This window comes from Rhincodon typus, chromosome 1 (assembly GCF_021869965.1).
Source record: "Rhincodon typus isolate 14 chromosome 1, sRhiTyp1.1, whole genome shotgun sequence".
NCBI classification, from domain to species: domain Eukaryota; kingdom Metazoa; phylum Chordata; class Chondrichthyes; order Orectolobiformes; family Rhincodontidae; genus Rhincodon; species Rhincodon typus.
Genome location: NC_063332.1, coordinates 74,911,775 through 74,933,158, shown reverse-complemented (window position 1 = coordinate 74,933,158; position 21,384 = coordinate 74,911,775). Strand labels below are relative to the sequence as shown.

The window sequence follows — 21,384 nt, the reverse complement described above, 5'->3', positions numbered from 1 at the left end:
CTTGTTATCTCAGATTCTCCAGCATCTGCAGTTCCTACTATCTCTGAAATAGTTTCCCTTACCATGTTTAATATTACAGCAAATGTGGTAGAAGGGAGAAGTTAACTGTTTCGACATATAAAAGCAAAGATACAAGCCCACCGACTCCCATAGCTACCCAGAATACACCTCCTCTCACCCACCTTCCTACAAGAATGCCATCCCCTATTCCCAATTCCTTCACCTCCGCCGCATCTGCTCCCGAGATGAGGCATTCCACTCCCGGACATCCCAGATGTCCTCGTTTTTCAAGGACCACAACTCCCCCTCCACAGTGGTCGAAAACGCCTTCAATCACATCTCTCGCATTTCCAGCAACTCATCCCTCACACCCCCTCCCTGCAATAACAACCAAAACAGAATCCCCCTCGTCCTCACGTACCACCCCACCAACCTCCGGATTCAACGCATCATTCTCCGCCACTTCCCCCATCTGCAATCCGACCCCACCACCAAAGACATTTTTCCCTCCCCACCCTTATCTGCCTTCCGGAGGGACCAATCTCTCCGCGACTCCCTCGTCAGCTAGCCCCACAATCCCTGCCACTTTTCCCTGCAACTGCAGGAAGTGCTATACCTGCCCCTACACCACACCCTCACCTCCATCCCAGGCCCCAAGAAAACCTTCCACATTAAACAGATGTTCACCTGCACATCCACTAATGTGGTATATTGTATCCGCTGTTCCCAACATGGCCTCCTCTAGATTGGGGAAACCAAGCAGAAGCTTGGAGACCGCTTTGTGGAACACCTACGCTTGGTTCGTGACAAACGATAACACCTCCCAGTCGCGAATGACTTCAACTCCCCCTCCCACTCCTTGGACGACATATCCATCCTGGGCCTCCTCCAGTGCCACAATGATGCCACCCGAAGGCTGGAGGAACAGCACCTCATATTCCACCTGGGAACCCTGCAGCCCAATGGTCTCAATGTGGACTTTACAAGCTTCAAAATCTCCCTACACCTGACCTCATCCCAAGTCCAGCCCATTTCATCCCTGCCTCCTTGACCTGTCCATCTTCCCTCCCACCTACCCACCCCTTCCTCCTCACTGACCAACCCCCATCCCAACTCCCTACCTATACTCACCTGTACTGGCTTCATCTCCGCCTCCTTGACCTGCCTGTCTTCTCTCCACCTATCTGCTCCTCTGTCATCTTCTCTCTCTATTATTTCAGAGCCTCCTTCCCCTCCCCCATTTCTGAAGAAGGCTCCCGACCCGAAACGTCAGCTTTCCTGCTCCTCTGATGTTGCCTGACCTGCTGTGTTCATCCAGCTCCACACCTTGTTATCTCATACTCCAACATCAGCAGTTCCTACTATATCTACAAATCTTTAAACATTGGTATCAAGGAAAAGGCCCATATCATGATAAGAGACTTGTTTCTTAGACATCACATACCACAGATGATAATTGACCTATGCACTTAAACCATAACAAACAAATCTTGTAGAACAGAAAAGTTATGTATAAACTTAATATTATCATTGGGTAGAAATCTAAAAATGGTCCACATTTTCCGATGTTAATTTCTGCAGCTTATATGGGAGTTGTTCATAGGGGACCTTGTGGAACCCCCATCATAACAGTCTCCAATATAATTGCCTAGGAAATTAAAGATTCAGCTGGATATTCCCCTACAACTGGAGCGTAATGACAGTCTGCTGCTAACCCAACACCCAGCCCCCTCACCGGACCTGATATCTCTCACCCAGTCTGACCTGACCAAAACACTCTGTCACTTGCTTGGCCCTCTTCCTACTTTGTACCCTGGCACCTAGCAGCCTACCTTCCTGAAACCCTAACCTCTCATGTACACTTTCATGGGAGCTATCAAAGTGTCTGTCTGTGATGCCGAACATTTAAATCGTAGAATATGGGGACAGATGACTGGGAGAAAGGGGACATGGTTTGTCTTCTCCTGACTATCCCGCATTGTGAGAGACCTGTCAGATTCAAAATATGTTCCAAATTTCTGATGGTCCCTCAATAGGAATCACCTCGCAGAAATGTGGAGCTCCTTATTAATATAAAAAAAAAGAGCGAGTGGCAATCTGAGTGTGATTGTCTCTCTTTGGAAAATCCAGATGCTGTGTATGAAAGAACAGGCACTCAGATAATTCATGGACCTGGCTGCATCTCAGGGCTGCTCCCTTGCTTTCTTACTGCTCGTTTGCCTGGATACTCATATCATCCCTACCTTGCCTTGCCTTGTTGTACCTTTTCATGCAGTCACACACGAGGTAGTTTGCCTTGCTGCTCAGCAGTCCTCAGTCTAGGGGGCGCACAGCTTGCTGTACAGCAGTGAGTTACATCAATCTCTCACCTGTACCATGTGCTAGCAGCTTACACTGTAAGCACACTGCATGGACAGCCAGCAGGCAGCCATGTCTCAAAGTCTCAGGGGAATAGTCCTTACTGAAGTCCATGGAGAGACCAGTCAGTCAGGGGATCCCAACACAGTAAGTCAAGGCAACCTCTGATACCAGTCCAGGGAATTGGTCACAGTCAGGCATCTGGTTAGTGTTCTCTCAGTCGGGAGGGGGGAGGGTGGCGTCCAGGGAGTAGGTCATGGTCTGTCCTGTGGTTCCAGCGCAAACCAGCTCTGCGAAAGTGCTAACATTGTCCTGGAGCTGTACAGACATCAGTCAGAGGCCTGGGATGTTCTCGTTTGAGTGTCTCTGATCAGGTCGCTCGAGGGGCTGGGCCACAGTCAGTCCATCTGGTCTGTCCACAGAAACTAAAGGAGTTGGAACTGAAAGAGCCCTCTGCCAAAGGGAGGAACCTGTCAAACCTTTTCTTTGGGAAGAGGACTGCAGACTGGAGAAAAGGGAAAATGACAACTGTAAAGTATTTGTAAGCGAGCTGGATACGGTAAAGCATGGATGCGAAGGGAGTCATGTGGGAGGAGGATTCATCCACAGTCAGGAGCACCCTGGCTTCTGATGAGGGCGTGGGAGAACTTGGGAAAGTTACCTCATATACCAGGGGCTCAGGGGGAAGGTGGGAAGTTGCAGCATCATGTCGATGGGTTGCAGGGGGAGATCCTGAGGGATGTGAAGTTTATGGGGCTCATGGGCTTTTGAATATGTGAGAGCCCAGAAGGTTCCAGTAGCAGTGAGAGCTTCTGCTCACTGGCCACATAATTCACCATTTTAAATCATTACAGAAACAGTTTGATTATGATAATGAAATGAGATGAAGGGGTAGTAATGGGCCATGGTGGATGTGCTACTGTCTAAGACATTCACTGCCATATTTAAACTCCAAAATAGAAAATTCTAGTCCATATGTAGAGTCAGGTTTTTGACTCCCTTCCTGCTAATTATTCGAAGTTTATAGTAGAATTTGAATAGTGTTCTTTGAATTAGTGAAGTAGTCTATCCCAGTTTGTTAAAACTAAAATTATGTATTTCCCAAATTCACCTCCCAAGGGTTGAGCTTCCATTGGGATTTTCTTGGTTGTCTATCATAACTTCAGCAAAAGAAACTCTGGACAATTTTCTGTTACACTTAATATTTCTATTCTTAGCATTATTTCTTCTATCCACCTATGGTTGATTCTATTTATTTCCGTTTATTGTAAAATTTATTTGCAACAATTTACCTAAATGTTTTGTAGATGACGTATATCTACAGATATACATGTATTACAGATATACAAATCAGGTGTATTCTTTGGAAGTCCTGAGAAAAACTGAGCTAACCCTCTTCAAAATGTGAGTACTGTGACAAAAGTTCCACCCCTGGAATTGAGCACTGAATGAAGTTTGATAGTTCAGTGCACTATTTAAGAGACCTGGAAGAGGGTGGTACAAATTGATTCTGACATGGATGCAACAAATTACAGGAAGACATTAATAGATTTGTAGAACAGGCAAATAATTAGCTACAACACGAGTAACTGTGAGGTAGAAAATTGTAGTAGAAAGACTAGAGTCACTAATTACTTGGGTGATACAAATCTAGTTGGGAGGGGTTAGGGAAACAAAGAGCTCTAGAGTAAACCAATCTCTAAAGTTTCAACACACTAACTGAGGTGTAAAAAATCAAACTAATTGCTAAGTTTTATACCTAGATGTGTAGAATTGAAAAGTAGGGGAGCTATGCCTAACCTGCATCAAACTTGGCTAAACCACGCTCAGAGCTTGCTGTGCAGTTCTAGTCAGTGTATTATAAATGTATAAGGAGACACTGGAGAGGGTGCAGAGGAGATATACAAGGATGATACTGGAAGTGCTTGGGTATACAGATCAGACTGAGCCCCTTTCACTTGAAAAAAGAAACTTGAAGTGACCTAATTGATATCTTTAAAATTATAAAAGCTTTCTAGAGAGTAGATGCAGAATGTCTCCATGTTTGCTGAAGAGTGTCGCTAGAGACCAGAGTGATGAGAGAGTCACCAAGAAATGTAATAGGGATTTCAGACAGAATTGCTTTACCCAGTGATGAGTATGCAGACCTCTCACAGGCAATGGTTAAAATGAGTTACAGGAAGCTAGCTGAGCATTTGTAAGGGAAAGGAATAGATGATTATAATAGATTGTGATATGGAAAGATATGAGGAGGCTGAAATGGAGAATAAAGGCTGCAATGGACTGGCTGGACTGAATGTTCTGCTTCTGTACTTTCTAACCTCGGCAACCCTTTATCTATAATTGTGCTAGAACTTGCTTTCTTTCCTCTGTACCTCTAATTACTTCAGATTGTGACGAATTATATTGGATACAATAAATGAAACCAATCAAAAGTACAGGAAATATCACTATTAATATTTATTTTAGAATTGTGTTTGCAATCTTTTTCTATAATCATTAAAGATTTTATTTTACAGCAAGCATCCCAAAAGCCAGTAATTTGATTAGAATTTTTTTACACACAACACTTGCAGGAAATTGCAAATATTACTTGTACAACTGAGTATGTGTAATTTTTAGAATTCCCTTTCATACTTTAGTAGAATAACTGAATTGTGCATGTGCAATTGATATGTCTTCTGCTTGTTCAAATTGACTTGTGAAATTTTCCCATGTTATTGTTAGCTAACATTTTGCAATAAATGCCATTTTTTATTCCAGCAGACAGTGAGCAATAAGTGGAATCAGCAATGTGAAATATTTCATTAGGTTCTCGATTGCAACACACAGTCTATTTTTCTGAGTTTGGTTTTACAAAAGATAAACAGTAATCTTTAATAAGTATACAAAACTTGGAAACTGGAAAAGGAGATTTTTTTTTTTATTAGTGTTCACATGGAATAAGAATTCTCCTTCTGGGCATATAAAATTCTCCAGCCTGCTGCTAACTCATTTCAGCCATATCACCTTTCTCCACATCCATTCTCCACTTTCCAGATATGCTGTTCTGGGAGCTGGTGTTTTGCTATCCGCTTTCAAAAGAAAGCGAACTCTGGTGCTGACCCATTTGAGCAATGCTGGCTTTAGTTGGGTGAAGTGCCTGTGCCTGGTTCAAATAGGAATTGAATTCCACTCTTCTCATCTCATAATTATGCTTTCACAAGCACCACTAGTGTAGTTACTAGCATCAAATCAGAAGATGTGCTGTTTTATAAAATTGAGTGTTTTATACCGTGTAAAGCGCAAGTGTGCCCTCTTGAGACTTTAAATGCTGATTGCTGCTAAGCCAACACTGGGGCCAGGCAGATGTTAATTGATAACTTGCTTCTATTAACGTAGCTGTGCTCATACAGATGTCAATAAACTAGAATGTTAATCTAGGGATATTAATGCACACTTTATCTGCCCAGCAGGCAATTACAATGGTTTCAGTCATTTTGAATCTCAGTATACAGATCAAAAGCACTCGTTTCAGAGAGATCATGGGATTAATTCCAGGATCAGTTGACAGTTCTAAAGCACTGCATCTTTCCTATGACAGATGTATACCATTAATTGAATCCCTTGTTTGAATTACAGTGTTATAATCACCCTGGGTATCCATTGTTCCATAAATATTTTCTGTTTATCTTGCTCTAGAAAAGGTTAACATAGAAAATGCCATTATTTACAGTTGATACAAATTTGAACTAAACATATGCCCAGTATCAAAAACAGGACCTGGAGGGATGGGAAGTACATACTGTTCCGAGCAGTGATGCCCACATCCTATGAATGAATAAGAAAATATCCACCCACTATTGTTTTAAACATTCAAAAGAAAAACAAAAACACCGAATTGATCACTTATTCAAATTTGGACACACAAAAGGTGGGTTGATGATCCATATTTTATTTGCTTAGTATGTTCATCTGCAAATTACTTTTCTATTAGGACACAATCAGCTGTTAAAAAAGATTAAACATGTATCATAAGAGCATAAGCCAACAAGGAGCAGACCACTCAGCCCCTCAGTCTTGTCCTACCATTCAATAAGATCATGGCTGATCTGCCCCAGGTTTCAGCTCCTCTTTTATGCCTCCTCACAGTCATCAACTTCCCAATATTTCAAAAATCTATCTTCTCTTGATCTAGTCTCCTCAATTCTCTGGGATAGAGAATTCCAGGCACTCATTACCCTCTGAGAGAAGAAATTTAATGTTCAATGAGTGTCCCTTTATTCTGTAACTATGTCCTCTTGTTTGAGATTGCCACATTAGTGGAAAGATGTTCTCAACATCTATCCTGTCAACCCAGTCAGAATCTTGGATGTTTCAGTAGGATCGCCCCTCATTCTTCTAGACTCTAATGAATAAAGGCCTAACCTATTTGACCATTCTTGATGAGACAACCCCATCATCCCAGGCATGCACAAAGAACAAAGAACAAAGAAAATTACAGCACAGGAACAGGCCCTTCGGCCCTCCAAGCTTGAGCCGATCCAGATCCTCTACCTGAACCTGTCGCCTATTTTCCAAGGATCTGTATCCCTCTGCTCCCTCCCCATTCATGTATCTGTTTAGATACATCTTAAATGACGCTATTGTGCCCGCCTCTACCACCTCCACTGGCAACGAGTTCCAGGCACCCACCACCCTCTGCGTAAAGAACTTTCCACGCATATCTCCCTTAAACTTTTCCCGTCTCACCTTGAAATCGTGACCCCTAGTAATTGAGTCCCCCACTCTGGGAAAAAGCTTCTTGCTATCCACCCTGTCTATACCTCTTATGATTTTGTAGACCTCAATCAGGTCCCCCCTCAACCTCCATCTTTCTAATGTAAATAATCCTAATCTACTCAACCTCTCTTCATAGCTAGCGCCCTCCATACCAGGCAACATCCTGGTGAACCTCCTCTGCAACCTCTCCAAAGCATCCACATCCTTTTGGTAATGTGGCGACCAGAACTGTACGCAGTATTCCAAATGTGGTCGAACCAAAGTCCTATACAACTGTAACATGACCTGCCAACTCTTGTACTCAATACCCCATCCGATGAATGAAAGCATGCCATATGCCTTCTTGACCACTCAATCAACCTGCGTTGCCACCTTCAGGGTACAATGGACCTGAACACCCAGATCTCTCTGTGCATCAATTTTCCCCAGGGCTTTTCCATTTACCGTATAGTTCGCTCTTAAATTGGATCTTCCAAAATGCATCACCTCGCATTTGCCTGGATTGAACTCCATCTGCCATTTCTCCGCCCAACTCTCCAATCTATCTATATTCTGCTGCATTCTCTGACAGTCCCCTTCACTATCTGCTACTCCACCAATCTTAGTGTCATCTGCAAACTTGCTAATCAGACCATCTATACCTTCCTTCAGATCATTTATGTATATCACAAAAAACAGTGGTCCCAACACGGATCCCTGTGGAACACCACTGGTCACAGTTCTCCATTTTGAGAAACTCCCTTCCACTACAACTTTCTGTCTCCTGTTGCCCAGCCAGTTCTCTATCCATCTAGCTAGTACACCCTGGACCCCATGCGACTTCACTTTCTCCATCAGCCTACCATGGGGAACCTTATCAAATGCCTTACTGAAGTCCATGTATATGGCATCTACAGCCCTTCCCTCATCTATGAATTTTGTCACTTCCTCAAAGAATTCTATCAAGTTGGTAAGACATGACCTTCCCTGCACAAAACCATGCTGCCTATCACTAATAAGCCCATTTTCTTCCAAATGTAAATAGATCCTATCCCTCAGTATCTTCTCCAGCAGCTTCCCCACCACTAACGTCAGGCTCACCGGTCTATAATTACCTGGATTATCCTTGCTACCCTCCTTAAACAAGGGTACAACATTAGCAATTCTCCAGTCCTCTGGGACCTCACCCGTGCTCGAGGATGCTGCAAAGATATCTGTTAAGGCCCCATCTATTCCCTCTCTCGCTTTCCTCAGTAACCTGGGATCAATCCCATCCGGACCTGGGGACTTGTCCACCCTAATGCCTTTTAGAATACCCAACACTTCCCCCCTCCTTATGCCGACTTGCTCTAGAGTAATCAAACATCTATCTCTAACCTCAACATCCGTCATTCCCTCTCCTCAGTGATTACTGACGCAAAGTACTCATTAAGAATCTCACTCATTTTCTCTGACTCCTCGCATAACTTCCCTCCTTTGTCCTTGAGTGGGCCAACCTTTTCTCTAGTTACCCTCTTGCGCCTTATGTATGCACCTCCTGAATCTCTTTTAAAAAGCCTCCAGTGTCAATATATCCCTTTTTAAAAATGTTGACCAAAAATGTACACAGTACTCCAGGTTCCGCCTTACCAGCACCAAGTCCAGTTGTAACAAACTTCCCTATATTTAAACTCCAACTCACTAGCAATAAAGGCCAAAATTCCATTTGCCTTCTTTAGTGCTTGCTACACCAGCATGCTAACTCTTTCTGTTTCATGCACAAGAATAACCAGAGCATTCAATTTTCTTTTAATCTCTCTCCACTTAAATAATAGTCTGCTTTTGATACTTCCTACCAAAGTGCATAACGTCACACTTTCCTATGTTAAATTCCATCTTCCAAGTTTTTGTCCGTTCACTCAACCAATCAATAACTCCTTGATGATTCCTATGTCCTCAACGCAACATGCTGTCCCACCTATTTTTGTATCATCAGCAAATGTGGAAATGTTACACTCTGCCCGTGCTTCAGAGATACATAGATATTAAATAATTGAGGCCCTAGAATTGATACTTTTGAATCTCCATTAGCTATGTTTTTCCAGCTTGAAAAAGACCCATTAATCCTAACTCTCTGTCTTATGTGTGCTAACCAATCTTCAATCCATGCTAATATATTACCCCAAATATTGTGAGCTCCTATCTTGTGCAGTAACCTTTTGTATAGCATCATATTGAATGCCTCTGGAAATCTAAATACACTATATCTATTGATTCCCCTTTGTCCATTTTCCTTGCTATTTCCTCAAAGAACTCCAGCTAATTTGTCAACATGATTTCCTTTCACAAATCATGCTGTCTCTTTGATAGCATTAAGCTTTTCTAAATGTGCTCCTATTGCTTTCTTAAGAAAGGACTCTAGCATTTGCCTAACAACAGATGTTGGGCTAACTGGCCTATTAGTTTCCTGCTTTCTGTCTCTCTCCTTTTTTGAACAGGTGTGTCACATTGGCAGTTCTGTAATTCACTGACTCCCTCCTGAAATTCAGTCAGTTCTGGAACATTTTGACCAATGTCTTCATTATTTTTACACCCACTTCATTTCAAAGCCTTAGATGCAGGCCATCAGATCCTGGTGACTTGTCCACCATTAGTCCCATTACTTTGTCAAATACTTGTCCCTTGAGCCATCATCATAAATTGACTTGGAGCTCATTTAACTTACTTAACTCTATTGTAAAAACACTCTGAGTATTTAAAACTATAATACGATTAGAACAGCTCAACATTAAGAAATCAGCTCCCAGTCAGCAGGTCTGGAAAGCACAATAACTTTTGACATAAAATACACGTGGCTATCACTGTTAACATATTGATTTTAAATTAACATTTTTATAATATTCAATTGATGAGTTGAAGAGCTAATGTTTAAATGACAGTGCCAATCAAACTCATTTTGTGTAGTGCATCAGGTCAATGGTGAATTCCTTAATGTAGATTCTATCAGCTTAGAATGGGGACAAGATATTTTCCTCAGAGAGGTAAAGAAGTGGGGATGAAGATAGGGAAATTGAAAAGTCTGACTACACTGTAATCTAAAGTGTCATTTAGTGTCCACTTTATAATGGTGTTGAGAGAAGTTTGTAAATAGACTGCAGAATTACCATTTAAATTGCATATTCTCAGGAAGGAAGAGTAAATGTAAGGTGGGGCAAAAATCCCCATCAGTTTTTGGATATACCCTGGACCGAAACCCTCCGATGACAGAAGTTTGTGGAAATTAAATTGGATTAAAAGTCACTGCACTTTTGGACTCAAGAAACCATGGGCTGCAACTGAACCAGAAAAAGGCTGGTAGGGACAGTCTGGATAATATGTAAGCCCAGGGGCAGATGTCTGGAACAGGGATAGTAGGAACTGCCGATGCTGGAGAATCTGAGATAACAAAGTGTAGAGCTGGATGAACACAGCAGGCCAAGCAGCATCAGGGGAACAGGAAAGCTGACGTTTCGGGTCTGGACCCTTCTTCAGACCCCTGTCTGGAACAGGGGTTAGTTTACAGACACTAAAGGAAGTACCCCATTCATGCCCCAGCTGAAACAATGGAAGCCAGACTGCAGGAAACAAACAACTTCAACAACTTCAGACTTTCTGGAGCCTACAGAGGTACAAAGCTATTCAATTTCCAACCAGTGCTCAGGCACACAGACATTCTACACCATTGTGCTACATGTAAACCTGTTTCACCTTTGGATGTAAAAACATTCACACTACTATTCAAAACTTAACAAATACCCATCCAAGGGAAATACTGGATATTCCAAACCATCGAAACCATTCACCTCAAGGGAAAAGCCATTCACACCTTCTCCAGTGATCAGGAAGCTCATTTAGCCCCGAGAGGAGGAACAATAGCTCGGCAGCCGAAACCAGATTCGGCGGGAGATAAGGAGTCTACAGTTGGGTATAACTGGAGACCCCGATCCCAGCACTGTGCACTGTAATACCAGCAACACGCCCTGATTTCAATCAGGTGTGTGCTCTGAGGTGGGCTCTGTGTGTGCCCAGTGTGAGCGGTTCATGAGAGAAATCTGAGAGTCTGAACAAGGATCAGGCCCTGCAGGCGAAGGAGCCCTTGAGCCAAAGCCCCGAGGAAGGGAAAGGAAATCAGTCAGACTTACCGATCGAGAGATAAGTTTCCACAGACACCTCCAAGTCATGGACTCTGCGAACCCTCCACACTGACAGCAATCCCTCACAACCATCGAACACCATCAACCAACCACAAACCTCCCATCGATGTCTGGAGGCGACCGAGAGCATCCAGAGACACAAGACACCAACCGGAGCAATCAGGAAAGGAAAGAACTCAAGGTCCAATGCGCCTAACCGCATCAGCGGACACCACCAGACTGACTGTTGGCAGCACTTGCGGCCCTCCGCAGACTCCCAGCTACGGCCAGAGACTGCGGAAAAGAGCCAGCCAAAATCACATTCCACTCCAGTGGTGAGCCTAATGTCATTGAGACCCTCTAACCCAGCTTAGATAGGGGAAGGTGGGGTTCGGGTGCTAATGGTGTAGGACACCCTGAAGGAAGGGAAATGGAATAGGTTAGCACGTAATCTCTCTCTCTCTCACTCTCTCTCTGCCCTGTTAGCGTTGGTAACAGCCAATCACTGTATCTGTTTACCCACCATATCAAGTCTTGGCTGTAAAGCTTAACTGGGGATCAGGTTAACTGGGAGACAGGTCTGAGTCATCAGTAGTTGGGGTTGATATTCATCTTCTCATTTTCCTGTAAATATATTCAATTTGCTTGTCTTTCAATAAAATCAGAGTTTTCTTTGCCTCTGAAGCATCTGCCTCCTGTGTTTCCCACCACACCACATTCCACTACATCAGCCCAGTGTCAGAACCAGGGAGCTGGTGAACAATAACAGACAGCACTCCTTACATCAACTTACCCATAGAACTGTTGTAACAATTTTTACACTATTACAGGCAATAATCCTCAAAGCCAATTCACCATCTACAAGGCACAACTCAGGAGTGTGATGGAATATTCCCCACTTGCCTGGAAGAGTGCAGCCCCAACAACACTTGGGAAGCTTGACACCATCCAGTACAAAGCAGACTGCTTGATCGATACTACATCCACTCCCTCCTCCACCGACGCTCAGTAGCAGCAAATTCACCAAAGATCCTCAGACAGCACCTTCCAAACCCACAATCATGTCCATCTAGAAGGCCAAAGGCAGCAGATAAGTGGGAACACCACCACTTGCAAGGACTCCTCCAAGCCACTCACCATCCTGATTTGGAAATATATCGCTTTTCCTCCACTGTCACTGGGTCAAAATCCTGGAATGCCCTCCCTTACAGCATTGCGGTTCAACCCACAGCTGGTGGACTGCAGCGGTTCAAGAAGGCAGCTCACCACCACCTTTTCAAGGGCAACTAGGGATGGGCAATAAATGCTGGCCAGCCAGTGACGCCCACATCCCACAAATGAATTAAAAATTTTAAAAATGAATTTGCTATTCAGCTAGCAAATTTATTATTTGTCTGGCAACATTATTAAAACCTTGGGCCGAATCTTCCCAAAATTTGGCTAAGTGTCAATTTCTGGGAGTTTCGTGGAGAATTTCCATCAGTGAGTCCTAGTGACCATGTTTATGCCATTAACCTCATTAAGTATATACCCCACCTCGACAATGCCACTCTTACCCTTCTTGCACTCAACAGCATCTGATGTGTTGGCTAATCTTGAGATCTCACAGCATTCGTGGTGCAAGTGCTTTCTTAAATTCTAGCTGCACACCATTTTAAACCCTGCCAACTTGGTCTGGAGTAATCACCTAGATCAGACAGTTGCTGCTAAGAAGTATGTGCTGAGACATTGGGGAATGCTGGCCAAGAGGGATGCCTTGAGAAGAAGCTGACGAGATGCAGGTTATCTGTCAGATTTTAAAGTTGGGAATTGGCACTGTCTGGTTTCTTACCAGTACCTGGGAAAATAGCAAACTGCATGCTATTGCAGAAAATACGGAGGCATGGGATTGAGGGTGATTTAGCGGTTTGGATCAGAAATTGGCTAGCTGTAAGAAGACAGAGGGTGGTGGTTGATGGGAAATGTTCATCCTGGAGTTCAGTTACTAGTGGTGTACCTCAAGGATCTGTTTTGGGGCCATTGCTGTTTGTCATTTTTATAAATGACCTGGATGAGGGCGTAGAAGGATGGGTTAGTAAATTTGCGGATGACACCAAAATCGGTGGAGTTGTGGATAGTGCGGAAGGATGTTGCAGGTTACAGAGGGACATAGATAAGCTGCAGAGCTGGGCTGAGAGGTGGCAAATGGAGTTTAATGCGGAAAAGTGTGAGGTGATTCACTTTGGAAGGAGTAACAGGAATACAGAGTACTGGGCTAATGGTAAGATTCTTGGTAGTGTGGATGAGCAGAAAGATCTCGGTGTCCATGTGCATAGATCACTGAAAGTTGCCACCCAGGTTGATAGCGTTGTTAAGAAGGCGTACAGTATGTTAGGTTTTATTGGTAGAGGGATTGAGTTTCGGAGCCATGAGGTCATGTTGCAGCTGTACAAAACTCTGGTGCGGCCGCAATTGGAGTATTGCGTACAGTTCTGGTCACCGCATTATAGGAAGGATGTGGAAACATTGGCAAGGGTGCAGAGGAGATTTACCAGGATGTTGCCTGGTATGGAGGGAAGGTCTTATGAGGAAAGGCTGAGGGTCTTGAGGCTGTTTTCGTTAGAGAGAAGAAGGTTAAGAGGTGACTTGATAGAGACATACAAGATGATCAGAGGATTAGATAGGGTGGACAGTGGGAGCCTTTTTTCCTCGGATGGTGATGGCTAGCACGAGGGGACATAGCTTTAAATTGAGGGGTGATAGATATAAGACAGATGTCAGAGGTAGGTTCTTTACTCAGAGAGTAGTAAGGGCGTGGAATGCCCTGCCTGCAAAAATAGTAGACTCGCCCACTTTAAGGGCATTTAAATGGTCATTGGATAAACATGGATGATAATGGAATAGTTTAGTTTAGATGGGCTTCAGATTGGTTTCACAGGTCGGCGCAACATCGAGGGCCGAAGGGCCTGTACTGCGCTGTAATGTTCTATGTAAATAAGGTGAGACAAGGTAATAATGAGATGTTAATGCATGCAAATCAGCACCCTGTCATTCACTAGTGAGATTTTCATCCAGCCTTTGAAATCTTAAGCAGATAGTCAGACTTACTTTCCTTAACGAAACAATCCATTATTTTCACTCTAGCTATTTTTTCCCAACTTTTCCATGATTTCTGATATCATTTAAAGGCTGGAAAAATATAGCCCTTCTTGTTCATATCGGTTTTTTGCTGAAATTGCTGCAATGTCAACATTGTAATCCTTCATGTTTTTGTTATTTGGGATTATATCGGGTAATTTCTTAATTTAATCTCTGAACATGGAGTTTTCAAAATTTACTTTTTAATACCAAAATATATTTTTCATTGATATCATCTCAGCCCCAAACATTAAATGTTTAACTGAATGTCTTTTTTTTTATATATAGCTTGGGGTAAGTTGTCTAGTCATTCACAATTGCCAATTACTGTGTTCTTCTTCCCTATTTAGTTTTCACTTGTGAAGTGCAATGAACAGTTTGCTGTTGATTTAAACAGAACATGGGAACAGGAGTAGGCCATTCAGCCTGTTCAAATCTGTTCCAACTTTAAATGAGAAAATGCCTATTGCTATATAACTGCCTTTGGCCTATATCCCTTAATACCTATGTTTAGCAAAAATGTATCCATCTCAGATTTAAAACTAAAAATTGATCTAGCATTGACTGCCATTTGTGGAAGAGCATTCCAAATCTCGAGCGTCCTTTGTGGATAGAAGTACGTCCTAATACCTCTCCTGAACAGTCTGGTCCTAATTCCCAGACTATGCCCGTAATCCTAGAATCTCCAATAGTGGAAATCTTTATCTATCCTTTATTTTCCTGTTAATATCTTGAAAAATTTCATCAGATCACCCCTTAACCTTCTAAATTCCAGATAAACTGACTATGTATGTAATTGCATCACCAGCTTTGGTTTGCTAACGTCCTTTCGGAGGAAATTAATCAGCACTGTAATTTCTTTCCAGAGAAACCTGTTCTTCAGAGCCGACATTCCCTGGACAGCTCACGGCTTGTGGATAGAGTGGAATCTTCCCAGCCTCTATGGATCACCCTAGCGATGCAGAAGCAGAAAGGATTCCGTGAGCAGCAGGCCAGCCGAGAAGAAAGAAGACAAGCCAGAGAAGCAAAGCTAGCAGAGAAACAAACTAAGGAAAATGTATATAGCCACTATTATTTCACTGTTTAATATATTAGATATTGGGCTGAATTAAAGCAAGTTGTGGGAGGGAATCCTGAGGGACAGGATTTACATGTATTTGGAAAGGCAAGGACTGATTAGGGATATTCAACATGGCTTTGTGTGTGGGAAATTGTGTCTCACTAACTTAATTGAGTATTTTGAAGAAGTAACAAAGAGGATTGATGAGGGTAGAGAGATGGACGTGATCTATATGAACTTCTGTAAGGTGTTCAATAAGGTTCCTTATGGTAGACTGGTTAGCAAGTTTAGGTCACATGGAATACAGGGAGAACTAGTTATGTGGATCCAGAAACAATGATGGTAGGAGACAGAGGGTGGTGGAGGGTTGTTTTTCAGACTGGAGGCCTGTGACCAGTGGTGTGAAACAAGGATCGGTGCTGGGTCCACTGCTTTTTGTCATTTATATAAATGATTTGGATGTGAACATAGGAGGTATGGGTAGTAAGTGTGCAGATGACACAAAAATTGGAGGTGTAGTGAACAGCAAAGAAGGTTACCTCAGAGTACAACAGGACCTTGATCAGATGGCCCAATGGGCCAAGGAGTGGCAGATGGAGTTTAATGTAGATAAATGTGAGGTGCTGCATTTTGGAAAGGCAAATCAGGGCAGAACTTATACACTTAATGGTAAGGTCCTGGGGAGTGTTACTGAACAGAGCAACCTTGGAATGCAGGTTCATGGTTCCTTGAAAGTGGAGTTGCAGGTAAACAAGATAGTGAAGAAGGTATGTCTACACAGTCAGTTTGGATTGAGGTGCGGAACAAGAAAGGAGCAGTCACTTCGTTGGGGTTTTTTTACAGACCCCCTAATAGTTACAGAGAAGTAGAGGAGCGGATTGGGAGGCAGATACTGGAAAGGTGCAGAAGTCACAGAGTTGTAGTCATGGGTGATTTCAACTTTCCAAATATTGATTGGAAACATTTTAGTTGTAATAGTTTAGATGGAACGGATTTTGTCCAGTGCGTTCAGGAAGGATTCCTGACACAGTATGTAGATAGACCAACACAAAAAGAGGCCACTTTGGATTTGGTGCTTGGCAATGAACCGGGCCAAGTGTTAGACCTGTTGGTAGGAGAGCATTTTGGCGGTAGCGATCATAACTCTGTTCCTTTTACAATAGCCATGGAAAAGGATAGGTACATACAGCAGGGTAAGGTTTATAATTGGGGGAAGGGTAATTACAATTCTGTTAGGCAAAAGCTGGGTAACATAAAATGGGAACAGATGCTGTCAGGGAAGAGCACTATTGAAATGTGGAGCATGTTTAAGGAATGCATACTGCGTGTGCTCGATATGTTTGTCCATAGCAGGCAGGGAAGATGCGATTGAGTGAGGGAGCCTTGGTTCTCAAGAGAGATTGAACGACTGGTTAAGAGGGAGAAAGATGCTTATGTAAGGTTTAGGAAATGAGGAACGGAAAAGGCTCTAGAGGGATACAAGTTATCCAGGAAGGAGCTGAAGAAAGGGCTTAGGAGAGCTATAAGGAGGCATGAGAAAACCTTGGCAGATAGGATCAAGGAAAACTCCAAGGCTTTTTACACGTATGTGAGGAATAAGAGAATGACCAAAGAAAGGGTAGGGCAGATCAAGGATTGTAAAGGGAATTTGTGCACGGAGCCTAAAGAAATAGGAGAGGTCCTTAATGAATACTTTTCTTCGGTATTCACAACTGAGAGGGACCTAGTTGTAGAGGAAGACAGTGTGAAACAGGCTGGTAGGCTAGAGGAGGTCGATGTTAGTAAGGAAAATGTGCTAGGAATTTTGAGGAAGTTGAAGATAGATAAGTCCCCCGGGCCTGATGGGATTTATCCAAGGATTCTATGGGAAGTGAGGGAAGAGATCGCAGCGCCTTTGGCAATGATCTTTTCGTCCTCACTGTCCACGGGTATAGTGCCGGAAGATTGGAGAGAGGCAAACGTCATTCCCTTGTTCAAAAAAGGGAATAGGGATAACCCCGGAAATTACAGGCCAGTTAGACTTACGTCAGTGGTGGGCAAATTATTGGAAAGGGCTCTGAGAGACAGGATTTATGATCACTTGGAAAGGCACAGTTTGATTCGTGATAGTCAGCATGGATTTGTGAGGGGTAGATCATGCCTCACAAATCTTATTGAATTCTTTGAAGAAGTGACCAAACACGTGGATGAAGGTAGAGCAGTGGATGTGGTATACATGAATTTAAGTAAGGCGTTTGATAAGGTTCCCCATGGTAGGCTCATGCAGAAGGTAAGGAGGCATGGGATAGCGGGAAATATGGCAGATTGGATTCAGAATTGGCTGACCCTTAGAAGACAAAGGGTGGTAGTGGATGGAAAATATTCAACATGGTGCTCAGTTACGAGTGGTGTACCACAAGGATCTGTTCTGGGTCCTCTTCTATTTGTGATTTTTGTAAATGATTTGGATGAAGGAGTGGAAGGGTGGATTAGTAAGTTCGCGGACGATACAAAGGTGGATCGCATTGTGGACAGTGCGGAGGGCTGTTCTAGGTTACAAAGGGACATTGATAGAGTGCAGAGCTGGGCTGAGAAGTGGCAGATGGAGTTTAACCCTGAAAAGTGTGAGATTATTTATTTTGGAGGGACAAACTTGAAAGCAGAATACAGGGTTAATGGAAAGATTCTTGGCAGTGTGGAGGAGCAGAGGGATCTTGGAGTTCATGTCCACAGTTCCCTGAAAGCTGCCACCCAGGTGGATAGAGTTGTTAAGAAGGCATATGGTGTGTTAGCTTTTCATAAAAGAGGGATTGAGTTCAAGAGCCATGAAGTTATGCTCCAGCTGTACAAAAGCCTGGTTTGGCCACATCTGGAGTATTGTGTCCAGTTCTAGTCGCCTCATTACAGGAAAGATGTGGAAGCATTGGAAAAGGTGCAGAGGAGATTTACCAGGATGTTGCCTGGAATGGAGGGAAGGTCGTATGAGGAAAGGTTGAGAGAATTAGGGCTTTTCTCTTTAGAATGATGAAGGATGAGAGGTGACTTGATAGAGGTGTACAAAATGATCAGAGGTATAGATAGAGTAGACAGCCCGAGACTTTTTCCTAGGGTGGAGGTAGCTATTACGAGGCGGCATAGTTTTAAAGTGAGTGGAGGTAGATATAGGGGAGACATCAGAGGTATGTTCTTTACTCAGAGAGTGATAGGGGCATGGAATGCATTGCTGGAGAGGGTAGTGGAGTCGGCCTCATTAGGGGCATTTAAGCGGCTATTAGATAGGCATATGGATGATAGTATAAGGTAGGGGTGGAGGTTAGATAGACCTTAGGATTAGGGTAAAAGTTTGGCACAACATCGTGGGCCGAAGGGCCTGTACTGTGCTGTACTGTTCTATGTTCTGTGTATTTGGTATGCTTGCCTTTATTGGTCAGTGCATTGAGTAAAGGAGTTGGGATGTCATGTTGTGGCTGTACAGGACATTGCTTTAGCTACTTTTGGAATACTGTGTGCAATTCTGGTCACTCTGCTGTAGGAAGGATGTTGTGAAACTTGAAAGTGTTCAGAAAGGATTTACAAGGATGTTGCCAGAGTTGGAGGGTTTGAGCTATAGGGAGAGGCTGAATAGGCTAGGGCTATTTTCCCTGGTGCATTGGAGGCTGAAGGGAGACCTTATAGAGGTTTATAAAATCATGAGGGGCATGGATAGGGTAAATAGACAAGGTATTTTCCCCAGAGTGGGGGAGTCCTAAGCTAAAGGGCATAGGTTTAAGGTGAGAGGAGAAAGGTTTAAAAGGGATTTAAGGGGGTAACATTTTCACACAGAGGGTGGTGTGTATGGAATGAGCTGCCAGAGGAAGTGGTGGAGGCTGGTACAATTACAACATTTTAAAGGCATCTAAATGGGTACATGAATAACAAGGGTTTAGAAGGATATGGGCCAAATGCTGGCAAATGGGACTAGATTTACGGCATGGACACGTTGGACCAAAGTGTCTATTTCCATGCTGTACATCTCTATGACTCTATGACTCTAAATGGACTACATACAAAATCTGTAGGGGTTTAGTACAATTTTATGATAAAGCTGTTAAGCCTGTACTTTTGGTAGAAATCAGCAGTATTGATGGTGATGATATTTGCTTCCTTTAATACAGCTATTATTTGCATAATGTAATTATTGAGCTTCCACTGCCAAAATCACTGGGACCATAATGTCTGTGTTGTTTTGCCAATTCATGTTCGGATGTTTAGCAGCATTCAGTGGATTTAAAGAAGTTGGTTTGAAAATGTGTACGTTAAAATTTTGAGACAGTCTCATCTAACATAGGTACTTTGTGGCTATATTTTAAGAATTTTTAGTTTAAGTACACTTCACTTGCACCTTGTAGGATACATATAGCGCAAGAAAAGAAATTGATATGGGTCACTATAATCATCAGCATTATTTGCACTTACATACTGTAAGCAGAGATGAATGAAAAGTCATAAAACGAAGCATTTTGTTTCAAATCAGGAAAATCTGTGACTATCCATACCTGTCACAGACTTCTTAAGAACAGAAACCTCAACAGTCCAGTCCTGCACTATCACTGACATTCCCACACCACCACAGTCCCCTGCAACCATCTATCCCACCAGCTACCCCTGCCTGAAGGCTCTTGCAACATTAGCATCTAGAATTTCTATTTACTTATAAACAAGGCACTTGCAATCAGCAACTACATTGTGGATGAACATACTGAACTTCACTAATGAATGGTTGCATCTTGCTCTTTGTCAAAGCTTTCCTGGCTATATTTTATACATTGTGTCCAAACTTGTTGACGTGGACTTCACAGTTTTTGGTTTCTGACCCCATCTGTCCCTTAAACTCCTCAATGCTTACTAAGCATTTTTTATCTCACCTCATACTTTCCTTATGATGAGACCCCTCTTTTTCTACTTCACAACAGTGACTACAAATCAGATACACTTAAAGGTGAATAGCAAAATTCTTTTCCCTAGGACAGGGGAGTTCAAAACTAAAGAGCATAGTTTTAAGGTGAGAAGAGAAAGATTTAAAAGGGACCTGAGGGGCAATTTTTTCACACAGAGGGTGGTTTGAGTATGGAATGAACTCCCAGAGAAAGTGGCAGATGCGGGTACAGTTACAACATTTGAAAGACATTTGGACAGGTGCATGAATAGGAAAAGTTTGGAGGGATATGAGGCAAATGCAGGTAAATGGGACCAGTTTATTTTGGGAAGCTTGGTTGCCATGGACAAGTTGAATCAAAGGGTCTGTTTCCGTGCTGTTTGACTTTATGTCTCTATTACGTCTGCTGTATAAATGCAAGTCTTTCATTTTACCTTTTTCCTTGGACTCGCTACCAAACAATATTTGCCTCGCTTAGCATCTTCCTGTATGTAAGCTATCCTACCAATATTAACAGCACCCTCTCAGCCATCTACCTGGCCAGACCTGGCTCACCTATTTGTAGTTCTGAAACCTACGGGTCTTCAGACCACAAGGTAACAAGTGGGTTTCAGTTGGTTTGCTCTTTTTTAGGCTGCCATGGATTTTCAGTGGGAAAAATTTGACCTGAGATGGTCTTTAATATCCTTCCACCCAACATCTCTCTACTGATGTCTGCTACTGCTTAGCAGGAGCTGGCTGGAGGTGAGACTGCCACCTCAGTTTGGGAGGAAGTCCCACCTTGGAGAACATCGCAACACACTGGCCCAGGGCTGCACCACTCCGCAGTTCCACTTAATCCTCCGGCTCAGTCACCATGCTAACAAAAAACTTTTTCTTTTCCTTTCAGGCATCAAGGCCCACAAGATGCAACAACTTAGAGATACCCATGGCCCTCTGGAACCTTACTCTTCTCCCCTTCCCTCTGAGTCCAGCCCCTCCCCCAACCTCACCTCCTGACAGGAATTCACCATCCCACCTAACCTTCCGCTCTCCAATGCTGAACATTCTGTACTCAGCAAAGG

General features: G+C 43.1%; 1 protein-coding gene across 1 annotated transcript in view; it reads left to right on the top strand.

Annotated features, from left to right (window-relative positions):
- Positions 1-15,453, top strand: part of cracd (capping protein inhibiting regulator of actin dynamics) — a 42,051-nt gene extending 26,598 nt beyond the window's left edge. Inside the window, exon 6 of the mRNA XM_048598848.1 lies at positions 15,233-15,453. Coding sequence (XP_048454805.1) covers positions 15,233-15,453 — 221 coding nt within the window. The remainder of the gene's footprint in view (positions 1-15,232) is intronic.
- Positions 15,454-21,384: the final 5,931 nt, after the last annotated feature.